Genomic DNA, 14,390 nt, shown 5'->3' with positions numbered 1-14,390 from the left:
ACTTTTTATTATCCTTTTAAATTGATATTGACAATCTTATGAATCTTTTGCATTTTTAGAATTAAGCTCATAGTTATAAAGGGTTATACGTTTAAGTTTCGAAATAGAAAATACGTAAACATTAACGTTTAATTCATTCGAAGTTGTTATTTGTGTTTGAGTTTCGCTTGTGCGAATATAAGTTTTTCTTAAAGAAAAATATATTTTTGGTATGATATAACTCATTATTCAACAGTTTTATTTCACAATTCATAAGTACATAGATACATTGTATATATATATACATATACGGAATAGGTGTTTTCACAAATTATTTATGTTTTTTTTTCTTCATTTTTCTATACAAATTCACCACAAATATAAACTCAGAACACCATTTTGTCACTAGTATTTTATAAATCAATACAAGAAATGTATACATTTTAATTTAAAATGGTTTTATACAAAGTTAACGATTTATAATTAGACAAAATTATTATTTTCCTTTACATTTTACTACTACTCATATCAAACTGTTCAAACAAACTGTAACTGCGTATGTCAGGTTTGACAAACATTTAAGAAATCGTCACAATTTAGCTTAATATAATTTAAGAGTGAAGGGAATCAAGAAAATGGGCAGTTACATTCTTAACTATATATATAGCAATCTTCCTCAAGTCAGTTGTTCTTAATTTTTCAGTCTATTCAATGAAAAAAAAATAATAAAAATATATAGTATTAATATAGTTAAATATTGTGCAGTTTTTCTTAAGCTACAGAACAACATTTTTTATAAATAACAAACTAAAATTGTGCTTGAATGGGAGGCAAGTTTTTAATATTGAGAAAATGTGCAAATTGACTGATGTTTGTCAGATACCCAGGGTGTGCTTGATTACTTGACATCCTGCATGACAGTTCTCGACGTGCTCTAATGAATATAATAAATTTAATTTTGGCAATTAATGCTGCATACACTCATCGCCAATAAATCGGATTATATTACTTTAGATAATAACTGCGAATGTTTACCATAACATCATGATGACAATTTGATGCTCTTGATGATGCTGCATATGGGCTCTAAAAGAATATTAACCGCCATGAATTCAAACAATTGCGTATCTTAACTATCATCACCGAATCTCAAATTGTTGCACATTTCTTGTGGGTATTACGTTTTCTAATATTATCAATGCGTTGCTCTTGTTTATTTCACAAAGCATTTCTTCCACCGTCCCTTAAGTTTTTGAAACAGGGGATTGTGCGTTTGTACGCTGTCTTTTCAGCTTTTTCCCCAATTTTCCTCGTACTTCATATAATAAAAGATTTTTGGAAATTGCAAAAGCAAGCGGGAGGAAGTGTCATTTGATGTGAAATAATTTATGTGTCAGTCGCATTTTCTCTTGTTTTAGGAAATTTTGTAGAAAATTTCTATAGTCATCTTCTGAGACTGAAATACGCAACAATTTATTTAAATAGTTATTTATAACTGAGCCAAAATGGAAGTGCAATATAAAAAATAATAACGGACCTTGTGGAATTTACAATATCTTTTCATAGTATTTTAAGATATTTTATGCAACAAATTTGAAACAATTTTTTTTTTATGAATTAAAACTAAGTTTTTATCTCTTTTGACCAAATGTGTCTTTGCTAATGGATATTATAAATGACTTAAACATATCACAATAGTTTTAAAAATTTATTTTAACAATTTGAGGATAATTGTTAAGGTAACCTAAATATATAAACTCAACTTTCTTTATATATATATATATATGTTCAATATATGAGAGACTGATAGTCTCAATATTCTAAAAAAAATTAAAATTCAGTAAGAATTTTATTCTTTATGAGTTCCGATGAATATACGAATTCTAAGCTTCTGAATAAAGATGAATTAATTATGTCAACCTGTTCTTATTTGAATGGTTAATTAAAAACTGCATTATATGAACAAAATTTCTGCAAATACGTTTTATTTTTTTCTTCTTTTTACAAAAATCATTTACATTGTTTAAACCGCTTAACTTACTATGATGTTAATCGTTTTAGCAGATATAATTTTCATTAGCATTAGCTCATTCATGCAGTTAACAAAAAAAGGATAATAATACTTCTCTGTCAATTGGTACATGCTTTCATCATTCACTAAACATGGAAAAGACTGACCGCTTCTATATCTTATTCTTTAATAAAATAGTGTATAGGGTGGACTATACGACCAGCAGTAATATGCAGAGTATTGCTTTTGGGCAGAGCGGTAGTTAGCGTTAAGGCTTCGAACATCGATAGCATATTAACTCTCAATAACAATAGACTCGTTCAATCAGCGGATACGAGAATATAAAAAGATTTTAATTTTATGATTGTATTGGCATTGTTCGTGATGTGAACTTTGATGAAAGCATGGTAACGCAATTCATATTATATGTATAATGATGATGCGAATTTCAGTGTTTGTACTTGTTTAAATAATGATATCGTATTTGCATTATACCCCTGAGACGGTACATGCGTATGTAAACACACAAATCGAAAATCAATAAAGTATTTGTACTTTGTTTATTATTTGGATAAGTTTTTTATGAATTATCAATACTAAACAAATACACATTACAACCGAAACGGATTGATTACATAATGGAAATATTGAATTAAAACATTATTTCCTATATCTCAACATATTCTGACATTTTCTTTTTATGTCATCGCATTTTGACCAGTTCGCTGATTATACGTATATTTCAGATTTATTATTATTATATTTATCAATATTGATTTCCTTACAATACGAAAATTATTTTAAAATAATGAACTTTTGTAAGATGGTGAAAATGGAATTCTGATTAAAATAAAATAGGGAAATGCTGAAGCTTTCCAAACGTAGAATAAATTCTCATACTGTAACATAATTATATTCAATGTATGAAAATATTCTATAAAATAGAATATTTGGCCTTCCCAATTAGCCAAATATTATATGGTAATGGTAATGGTATTCTATAAAATAGAATATTTGGACTTCCAAATTGACCAAAAATATTATATAAATGAATATAATTTTCAAGTTGCATGCTGCCAACTTTGATGCACTCTTTAAATGATCAATATTCTTCTTCATACTGTAGCTAATGCTAGTTTATCCCTTAAATGTATCATTTTACGGTTGCAAATTCATCAGTATAAGTGAGTACACCATTAACTTCTTTTGAAATCCTGTTTCCTATATCTAAATTGTTACTTGCAATACTTCTGTGTACTGGAGCTCACAATTCGACATATACATTAAATTAAACATACACGTTTCACTAATAAAAGATATTTGATCTGACTAATTTGAACTGGTGAAATTTTTCATTACACTTTCATTACACCTAAAAAAAAGAAGTTAAACGGATGTTTAAGTAAATCACACCATTTCATATGGAAAGACGAAATTACTGTTAGCATTATGTTAACGCGAGAATAAATTATTTGAAACAACAAAATGTTTAAAGACTTTTAAATAAATCGATTCAAAAAAATACAATAATGTGTCTAATTTTATATATTGCATAATTGATGTCAAAAATTATTTTTTTTTATTTTAAGAAACATATTTTAATTTTTAAAAATATAAATAAATAATTTAGTTGGTGAATACCTCATCTCTACTTTTTTTTACAACAATAACATTTAGATCAATATTCGGACATTACGCAAATATTTGTCATGTGAATTGATTGATGGATTTGAAGGCAATTTACAAATGTAAAGAATAAACTTATATTTTACGACAAAATCAAAGATGACTATACCGATATATGGTAATCTAAACAATATGTTTATTTAATTTCAATTATCATTATTATTACTATCAAATAGCATCTGAATTACGGTTTAGTACGTACTGAAAAGTATAGTAAGTATACAATTTATACATTTAAAGAATAAAATATTTATATGCTTTAATCTGGTTTTGACTAATAGCACGTAAAGTTAAGAGCATCTTTTAATTTCATGCTCTCAAACACAATGAGATGCAAATTTATTTTAGTACGTACATATGTCATGAGCAGACTATGTTTAGGATGAGAAGTATATTAATATACAGTTTCGATTATAACGAACTGTGTAAAATTTAACCAACTTCAACCAGATTTAGGATGAGAAAACTCAGCTCAACAACATCCTTAATTAGCATTTCCGTACCGTAAATCATTCCACTTATATGAAGGGTGTATTGCTCTTGTAAGCATTAAAGAATTGAGAATTTAATTTTTTCTTGCTCAACTCTAAGTATAGATATTACTTAAAAATGCAATAGAAATATATCTACAATTTTTCAATATTATGATATTATTATTTAATCATTTATACTCTCACGTTGATTGTTACTAAAACGCTATTTAACAAACATTTTATTAACACATTCGTTTTTGAAAGTAACTGACATAAAATCCTTTTTACACAACAAGAAGGAAAGTTGTCAAGTTGTAAATTATTCCATGCTTTTTTACTTTTTTGCTATATTATAAGCCCACAGTACAGTTTTAGGGAAATAATTATCAAATCTGACAGCAGTGAATAAATTGAAAACTCAACAGATATTATTAATACACAATTTCTATATTAATAATAAATTTTATTGTTTTTTACAATTATTTGGACAGGTTTTAAAATAAATTTTTTTTTTGTTAAATACTTCTACATTTATTTATTGTATCTTCTCTTACAATAAGACTGACAATAAGTTTCTAATTACATAATATTACAATTTTTTATTTTAACTATACATAACTATAAAATAAAACACAAAAAAAATAAAATAAAATAAAATAAAATAAAATAAAATAAAATAAGTAAACCTTATATCATGAACCTCACTTAGATCAATGGGTTAAATTCCATTGGAGTTAATTTTAGGTGGTTCATTAAGAAAGCAGTTCAACTTCATCAGATTACTTACAAGAAAGGTGCGGTTCTTACTTCAAGCTATTGAATATTAATTAATGGCTGGATAGTCAGGTCTTTTTAGCAGGGAAGTAATGAATAGAAGTGCGAGATTCCTTGCTAAGGGGTTAACATGTTCTTTCCGCTCTCTATTGTATTTTTTTCTTACATTGTCAAATTCAGCTTTAACTAAGGGAATTTGTAAATTTCGGAAGATACTTTCATTCCTAATATACCATGGGGCATTAGTGATTGTTCTCAGTATTTTTTGGCTGAGCTCTTTGGATAATTTCAAAGGTGAATACTTACCTGCTTATGGTATGGAAATGGTATTTAGTAAAATTGTTGGAGATGTACTCCGATTTAAGGTAAAAATGACGTGTATACATTTAAGTTAATTAATTTTAATTCGCCATGTTGTGAACCCTTTCATCACCCAAAATAAGTGAGATTAAAGTTGGTTTGAAGCTAGCACACGTTGTGGTGACAACTGAGCTACTTATTTGGATATCAAGTGTGTAAAGTATATACAAGAACGCCAGCTTATATTAGCAACTTAGTAGAGGGATATGATTTACATTTGGTTTTAAAACTTCAATTCTGCAGATACGAATCTAAATCTGAGTGGATATTTGCAGGTAATAGACAGCGTATCTTATATATGAGCCCATTATGCCATACTTTGTCAAATGCTTGTTTAACATCGAGAAATACCGCGGAACAATATTCTCTTAGCTCAAATGCGTGTCTTATTTCGTTCGTTATACGATACGCTTGCTCAATAGTTCCATATTTTTCCCTAAAACCAAATTGGTGGCAAGGAATGAGGTTTTGACCGGTAATGGTTTTAGATTTGAAAGCAGTGCTCTTTCAAAGAGTTTAGAAAGGCATGGCTGTAAGCTTATTGGCCTTAAAAAGTCTCGTGATAAAATTTCTGGTCAAAAGGGGTAAGTTTTTCTATGATGATGGGTGAGATGTTATCCTACCACGGTGCCTTTTTGCAATCTAATTTGTTGGTGATTATTTAAACACGATCATTGGCCGTAATATTCATGTCAATAAATGGTGCATATAGATGCTGAGTGGGAAAGTCACATAATTTCTTGTTGCTGGATTTGGTTGGAATACCTCTTTTAGGTAATCAGCAAAAACGTCAGATTTTTCTTCATCGCATCGCGCCCAGTTTCCGAGAGAGTTTCTTATTGGAGAATCGGTTTCTATGGGGGAATTTATACCTTTGCTAGCATTTCATAAGGATGAATGTTTTTTTGCCATTCGGACATAGGTTTTGAATATAATTATATTGCCTGTATTTGGTTTCCCTGCTTAATGTAGATCTAAGTCTCCTTTGGGCAGCCTTGAATAAGATTTTCGGTAAAGGGGACCTGCATTTTTGCCAATCGCAATTTCTATTTCACTATTTGTAAGTACTTTATTGGATATGTAAATTTTATTGTCTTTAGAGGTGGAGTTTTCTGCTGCAGAAAACAGAATAAAGTTTAAAATCGAGGTTTCGTCCTCAATAGCCGACTTGCACATTATTTTGTAATTTGTGTGTATGTGTGAACTAATGTCTTTCTTATATTTGAGCCAGTTTGTTCTAGAACTTGATAAGCTATAGGAACAGTCATGTAACTGAGGGCGAGCAAGTAAACAAAATGTAACTGGAGAATGGTCAGAAGACAAATCGCAGATTGTGTTGAGATAAAATTTCTGCTTATGCCTGTGGTCACGGCGAAATCTATTATGTCTGGTACTTTATTGTTATCTGCAGGCGAATATGTTGGGTGCCTAGGAGAGACTACGTCTAGTTCATTTTTTCTATTTAGAATAAAATTGTAAAGCTGTTTACCTATTGGATTACAGAGCCGTGAACCCCATAACATGTGCTTGGCGTTGTAGTCTCCTGCTGCAAGAAATATGTTACCTAGATTTAAGAAGTAATCCGTAAATTGCGTCTCAGTAATGTTGAAACAAGGGTTAAATTTTTTTCTTTATGCTTAAGACGCATTGATGTGGCTTGCATATAATTATGAACATGTGCACCTAGAAAATAGTGTATTAGACCCTTTCTTAGCAAAATATTTGTACGACCATGTGCTTTCGCATCAGAGTGATTGGTTTTATGAAATAAATAACCAGGAATAGAAAAAAAATTTTGTTTGTTAGATGTGTTTCTGAGCAAAGTATTACATTCAGACTTTCTCGGTACATGAAGTTTGTGAGCTCTAGTTTTTTTTAGCTTGAGCCGCTTGCATTCCATGTACAAATTTTTAAAGTACTCATTTATTAGACAAAAACATTTTTATTAATTGACTTTGCATTTTAACTATCTCGTTAAGAGTAGTTTGCATAGTTTTTGTAAGAGTGGAGATCATCTTTTCCAAACTATTACTTTGAACTGGAGGAGTTTGTTGCTTGTCAGATTTAACGACATTGGCATGCGACACACCTGATGTAACAGGCTTAGAAGATAAAGGTTGGAATTACGGTAAAGCTTGCTACATGCTACGCACACTGTACGAAGAGTGCAATATGACTTAGTATGACCATACTCTTGGCAGTTTGTATTCGTTTGTAGGGCTCCTAAACGCTAATTCTGCGGTAAATAAAGTATTGGAAGTAGTAGATGGGATGGATCTCATTTTTTTAAGCTTAGGAGCTTAAAATTGAAGCTTGAATTATTTTTTAATAATTTCTCAGCTTATGCAAAGGAGATTTTTTTTTACCAACTGCCAATTAAATAGTATTAGTTCTAAAAATTCTTCATTATAATGTATCGATTACTGTTGTATTCGTTTTGCGATTAAAGGCAGCTTCAATTTTTTGTACTTTTTTACATGCATACTTCATAACTCCGCACAAATGTACAGTCTACCTTACAAGTAACATTCAATTTGTAGTAATTGCTACCTTCCTAATGCAATTCCAAGTCAAGTTCCGAACGTGACTGGCTTTCACCTTTAACAGGGCAATATGGAAGTGCAAGTTCGTATATTGCAAGTCAACCAAAAAACGAATTTTCAAAGTGGTGTGTTTTGTTTGTATTATATATTCGATCAATTCCGGACGAACTCTACAATTTTTCATGTTGTTTCTCTCTCGCCATTGATACAATTTTTTATTCCCAGTTTACAAATTTCAACACAATGAATTTATGGAGAGGTTGTTTGCTTTTCATATACATATGTATATTTCTTCTCATTTTCTAGTTTCTCACTGCTTGCACGTAATTGTTGTGTATGTACGACTCTTTTGGTTTATAATTCCGAAAAATGATCAAATGCGCGGTTTATTTGACTCAAGACCATAACCAAGTGGAAACCGAGAGTTTGTTCGTTGTCTGTTTAAAAGCAAGTAAGTCTTTCTTGACGTTCACGCTAGTTTCTAGCGAGCGACAGTTATGTAAGCAATGTAAGAACAGCTGTTTTGCAGTTCATTTCGTGATTTAACTTTGCTCTCGGATATCTACATTTCATATAAAATTTCACAATATACTTTTTTTGATTTAAACTCCGACATATGTTTTCAATTGAAACACAATGTGTGCCGTAAACAATCATGATTAGAAGAATAATTATTTTTGAATATTTGTGTACATATTGAAATTCCATTTCGTTAAAAAGAAAAATGCAAATATTTGTGTACATATGTAGAGTTAATTAAATTATTTATTTGTTTATGAAAAATATGTACAAATATTTGCCACTTTTAATTAGAATATTGTTTACAAAACAATTTAGTAAAGATAACTTTTATTAATAATTACTTTTGCTAACTCTAAGATAATAAATAATTGCAAAGGTATTGGAGAGCGAGACCTACTTGTTTTAACTGTGAATAGTGTGTTGTATCCACTCTAGATACTCCGCAACGTTTGTGTAGACAGCGGGATATCCTGCCATTCCACACTTTGTAAATCCATAACTAACAATACCATAGGCGACCCAGCGGGAATATTTGCGGTCAAAGTACATAAGGGGTCCTCCACTATCACCGGCACAAGTGTCTTTAGCGAATTCACCTCCAGCACAAATTTGTTTTGATCCAAGCTTTACACCCAATTTCTCTAACACTTTTGTACAGTTTTCTCTTGACACAAGAGGTATACGTAACTTTAGTTTGATAGGACTGTGTATATTTATAAAGTATTTGTTGACTGTAAAAAAATTAAAAGGTAAATAATTTACAATATTTTGACATTGATTATTTTTGATTTTACATAAGTCTGTTCTGCCCCAGCCTGACACTGAAAACATTTGACCAGGTTCAAAGGGATGCACTTCATTATCGGCTGGTAAACATATTGGCATTACAAAGTGTGTGAAGGAAACTTTATGTTTCAAACGAATTATAGCAATATCATTAAATTTGTTAAAAGAATTTTCGTCATATTCTGGGTGTACAAATAGCTTATCATAGCCAATGTTCAATGCTGCATCGGCACAATTTAAGTAATTTGGTTCTTCTATGCAATCAGGTTCAGTTTTCACATTAAATTCTCCAAGACGTATATATTTGCTGCGAATAATTTAAAATAGTCTTAAATAAAGATTCTTTACTTTTAAATTTTGCATTATGCTTACAGTCCATTCTTCTCTCGTACCCCGTTACCAAGAACGCAATGAGCTGCCGTTAATATATGTTGAGTTGATATTAAAGCCCCGCTGCAACCAAATTCATCTAAGGTTTCCACAATTGCCAATTTGCAAGTAAGTATATTTTAAAAAATGATAGCAAACAAATTTGTGACTTGAATTTATGAATGAACTCACTTGTATTATAAATAAGTAATGCTAACCACGGATATTCATCTAGCTCTGCTATTTCTCCACCATATATACGATTTGTTACCTGTTTGCCGCATTCATTTGATAGGTTAAAACCTTCTGAAGACTCCACTGTATGAATTCTGCGTTTGAGTTTCTTTTTTTTGAAACGAGCTCTCAAGTCTGAAAAGCTTCTGTATTCAAATTTAGTGAATTTTATTATTGGATAGATGTAACTTTGTCCATTGGATGGGCAGCATACTAGTGGTTCAATGAATTCACTGACTTCAGTAGTAGAAATAGTGGATATACACTGAACTTGCCTTAAAAAATTTACTTTTTCAGCTGGCAAATTATATGAATTTCGGACTTTTAAGTATGCATCACATTTACTAACTTCCAAACATACTCCTAAAGTTTGCTCATTCGGTATGTGACAGGAAATCGCGCCTACAGAAAATGTAGCACTTTCATTTTTAAACTGTAACCAAAAACTATCCCCATGCGTATGCTGTATTATTAACACTGATAACATTAATGATATTGCACTTAATTCCAAACTCCAATTCATTCGCATTGTAAACAAAATTACAGGCACAACCAAGTCCAATACACCACAAAGAAACCAAAAAAATAATACGTCTACCGCACTATTAAACACTCGATCGCAACAGTTCGACGTGCCGCCCAGCTGTGAAAAAACTACAACACACATTTGGAGAGAGTGACTTTTGAGTAAAAGAAATTTAACTTAACAAAGGGCAGCAAAGATGAATGATTAAAACAGTTTTGAACGTTTAAAATAAACCAAACCTAAAAACATTTAAGTCGAGAGCTCTATAGCTGCTATAGTTATTTTAGGTTGACATCTTTTTATTTTGATACTTTACCGTGTACAAACTGCAGCTACAAGTCAAAAATGGGAGCGAAAATTGGCAGCACATCGGCGGTTATATGTCTTGTTTGGAAGTCTATTGAGAAATGAATTAACTGGTCGATTATGCAATTATGTATGTACACACGCTCTACGAGTTTTGAATGTTTTTACTTTCGTTTATGTCAAATAAAAAAATGAAGCATATATTTAGGTTTTTATAATTTTTTCATTGTGAGAACCAGTATCCATAATTTTATATCACATGTCATAAATTTGCACGTTGTTAGACTCAACTCTTTAAAACTGACATTTTTTTACTGTAAGTTCCAACACACACGAACTTCATTAAAGTTACATGGAAATCAGAAAACCAATCTAAATGTTCAGAGTAGTAACAACAACATAAAACTGAGGAGTGTTATAACATAACCTTAAGTCAAGAAAGTTGACCATTTATCATGATATTCTGCGTAGTAGTGAATATTTTCTGTATTCTGTCACAATAAAGTAATTACGATTAAAAACTCAAAATTAATTTTAATTTAATCTATTTTACAAACTGTATTAATATAATAGAATATAAAATTCTTTTAAATTTTTTTTATTGTTAATGTGCCGCCAAAATTAGAATTTATTGCAAACGTATCGCAACAAAAAATTGTTGAAAATTACTAATATAGACAATTGTAGTAAAAGCAATTAATTGGCTAAATTATAGTAATACAGTATCTTTTCTAAAATCATGGACTAAATAAAATCTACACAACATACATAATAAACGAATTCAGTGCAGTAGACACTTTGTCGTTAATTTTAAATTACTACATATGAATGAATTCACAAATTAATGAAATTAATGATACTTCTTAATATCAGAGATACTATCACAGGTCGATACAGAACAATTGATAATACACATTATTCTTACTAAGTTGAATGCTAGTTACCACTTAACTCATTTTACGAATCAATTGTGATAATAATAAACAAATACACAAAAATGCTAAATTTCGACCTATAATAACATATCACAACAATATCCAAGAAACAATAGATATGTTGAAAACTTTGTAAAAACAAAACTTAATAGCAATAATGAAAAAATATTGGACTAACAAACACAACACAAATGAACATTTGAGAAAATGACAGCTTAGATCTTTAACCTGGTTCCATGAACTTCAGTAAAAAGATTGTAAGTGACTAATACTGTAATAAATATAAGATATTATAACAACATAAATAAATATTTGCAGAATTTTAATATTTGTGTTATATTTAAAATCGTAAAATTGTTGCACAAAATATCCACTATTCAGGGACTAATATATGTATATGTTCATTTTAACAATTAAGAACAAGTAGATCATATTTTTAAGAGAAACAAATTGGAAAAACAATAAATTATAAACCAATAATATAACAATTTTTCACAATTTTATTAAAATTAATATACATAGATCACAGTCAAGTAGCCACTTTTTAATTGCATTTATCTAATAAGAACCAAAGTTTAAATTAAAATAGTTGATTTCTAAACCCTATTACCTCATGCTTTTACGTATCCAGTCAGCATAGCTGATAACTCGAGTATAGACAGCTGGCCAGTTTTTTAATCCACATTTAAAACCAAATGAAACTATACCTTCTAACACCCATGCTCCACTTTGGAATCGCATTAAAGGCCCACCGGAGTCACCTTCACAGCTATCCTCTGCATATTTGCCGCCTGCACATAGTTGGCTGGCTACAATATTAACTTTACGCTCTAAAAATTTTCTGTGACATTGCTGCTGATCTACAAGCGTTACATTTAACTTTTGCTTAATAGTGCTACTTGAATTTCTTAATGTTCGGCCCCAGCCTGCAACGGTATATTGAGTGCTTAAACCTAAATCTGATTGTTGAACTACGAACGGCAAGCATATAGGCTTAATTTTATCTGAAAATAAAATTATTCGGTTTAGCCGGACTAAGGCGATATCATGTTCTTTGTTTGTTGACGATTCCTTATAAAGTTCATGAGGTTTAGTATGTTCCACAGGAACTTGAAAAGCTTCAGCAGCACAAGCAAGTTGATTGCAGTCAATTTTTTCTTTGGTATTATATTCGCCTACCCGAATGCTTACACTGAATTAAAAATTTTTAAAGAGATATTTGGATAATTCTATTGATTTTGAATAAATTGCTTACAGAGGACCAATTCTTTTTTCAATTGCTCCTTTCACACAGTGTGCTGCGGTCAGAACGTATCTCTCATTTATAAGTGAACCAGCACAGTTTGTGGACAAAGTTCCAGATTCTATTTCAAAATGCAATTATTTAAATATGTTTTAATAAAGATATTAATAAAAGTAAAAATACTTCTCTTATATTCCAATAAAACCATCCATGGAAATTCATAAAGATCTGCGTCTTTGCCGCCATATATTTTGGTTTCAATTGTCACTCCCCCGCAAATTGGAATTGTCGGTAGCTCCAGTTGTTTTCTAGCTTCTGTTCGGTCGGTCCGATGTCTTAAATACGAAGTTGATGATATTGGTTGAATTTTATTCAAAGGAAATCCTACCACAGTGGGTGCAAACTGTGAATATTCGAAATAATCTTGACTAACAAAAGGTTGCACATAGTTTTGTTTACTTGCAAAACTAGTGTCACTTGTACAGCATACTTGTGGTGCAGTGTTATAGTCATTGTAGCATTGTGATGCCTTAACAAATTCAGTGTCAAACGGTTCTATATGCTCTCGTTTAAGAATTGATAATATAGTTTGACAATCAAAGATGGAAACACAGGTTCCAGGCCGTTGATTTGGATTAATGCAACGTCTGGCTAAAATTAATTTGTTTAAAATCGAATTATTTCATAATTTAAAATTGTTTATATTAAGCTTTCAGTTTATTCTTTACTTTATACTGTATTGTTTTCATGTTTGGATCAAAATATGAAAAGATTTCTTAGTTAAAACTTACATGGCAGTAAATAGTTATCACTACTGATTTCCACGAAACACAATCCTAAAGAAACAATTTTTAACAAAAATACAATCACTTTCATTTTTTCTCAAAAATTTTCTTTATTTTTATATTGAATTAACTTGATAAAAAATTGTAGTTATTTTCTTTAAGTTAGTCAATTCGAAGGCCAATGTCAATTTTTGTGTACTATTCGTTGTTGTTTCAACGCATATTGTATTGCACTGTGAGTTAAGATAGTATTACTTTTAACAACTTCTGAAACTCAACTAAAACCAGTAAACTCAAAAACCGGATTTAATAAAACAGCTTTACTAAAGTTTACGGACTCTTATAGCGATTAAGCAGAGGATGACTAATATGAATTTGTCTTAATTATTACACCCTACTCCATACAAATAAAAACGAATAACTCACTTATATAGCATAATATTATAAAACAACTGATAATTTAAATAATATAGAATATAACTTTGTGTAAAAAATGCGAATGTAAATTATGCAGGTTAATATACGATATGTTAAGAAGAGCTTAAAATTAAAACTACATAAGTTATAAAACAATTAAAATACCATCAATAGTACCTTACAATCATACTACAGCTCATACAATTGGTAATGTAAAATATTAAGTAGATTGCATGATCTATAATATTTTGTGGTTTATGGTAGAAATAAACCTATCTTACGTATACTAGTAAATAAGATATCATACATATGTTAATACGTTGCTTGGATTCACTAATGAGAAGTTTCAGGGAAAGAACTGAAAAACATAATAAAAATTTAGAAATTTAGACAATTCGGCAAATAAAATACCAGAGTACCGTAATGTGTTTAAATTGAAAT

At 30.1% G+C, this 14,390-nt stretch overlaps 2 protein-coding genes across 2 annotated transcripts; both read right to left on the bottom strand.

The window, feature by feature from the left end:
• Window positions 1-8,696: 8,696 nt before the first annotated feature.
• LOC119675501 (phenoloxidase-activating factor 1) lies at window positions 8,697-10,678 on the bottom strand. The gene is made up of 4 exons (XM_038086709.1): window positions 9,696-10,678; window positions 9,507-9,603; window positions 9,143-9,441; window positions 8,697-9,079 (listed from the first exon to the last, which is right to left on the bottom strand). Exons 1-4 carry the CDS (start codon window positions 10,402-10,404, stop codon window positions 8,751-8,753), a joined length of 1,434 nt encoding a protein of 477 aa, XP_037942637.1. The 5' UTR covers window positions 10,405-10,678; the 3' UTR covers window positions 8,697-8,750.
• A 1,348-nt stretch (window positions 10,679-12,026) lies between these two features.
• Window positions 12,027-14,044, bottom strand: LOC119675502 (serine protease 7). Its single transcript, XM_038086710.1, has 5 exons — window positions 13,539-14,044; window positions 12,931-13,398; window positions 12,760-12,868; window positions 12,115-12,696; window positions 12,027-12,062 (listed from the first exon to the last, which is right to left on the bottom strand). The coding sequence occupies exons 1-5, from the start codon at window positions 13,621-13,623 to the stop codon at window positions 12,059-12,061; spliced, it is 1,248 nt and encodes a 415-aa protein (XP_037942638.1). The 5' UTR covers window positions 13,624-14,044; the 3' UTR covers window positions 12,027-12,058.
• Between the last annotated feature and the right edge of the window lie 346 nt (window positions 14,045-14,390).

This window comes from Teleopsis dalmanni, chromosome 2 (assembly GCF_002237135.1).
Source record: "Teleopsis dalmanni isolate 2A chromosome 2, ASM223713v2, whole genome shotgun sequence".
In the NCBI taxonomy this organism is placed as follows: domain Eukaryota; kingdom Metazoa; phylum Arthropoda; class Insecta; order Diptera; family Diopsidae; genus Teleopsis; species Teleopsis dalmanni.
Note: the sequence above shows the minus strand (reverse complement) of the source record. Positions and strands in the feature narration are given on the sequence as shown.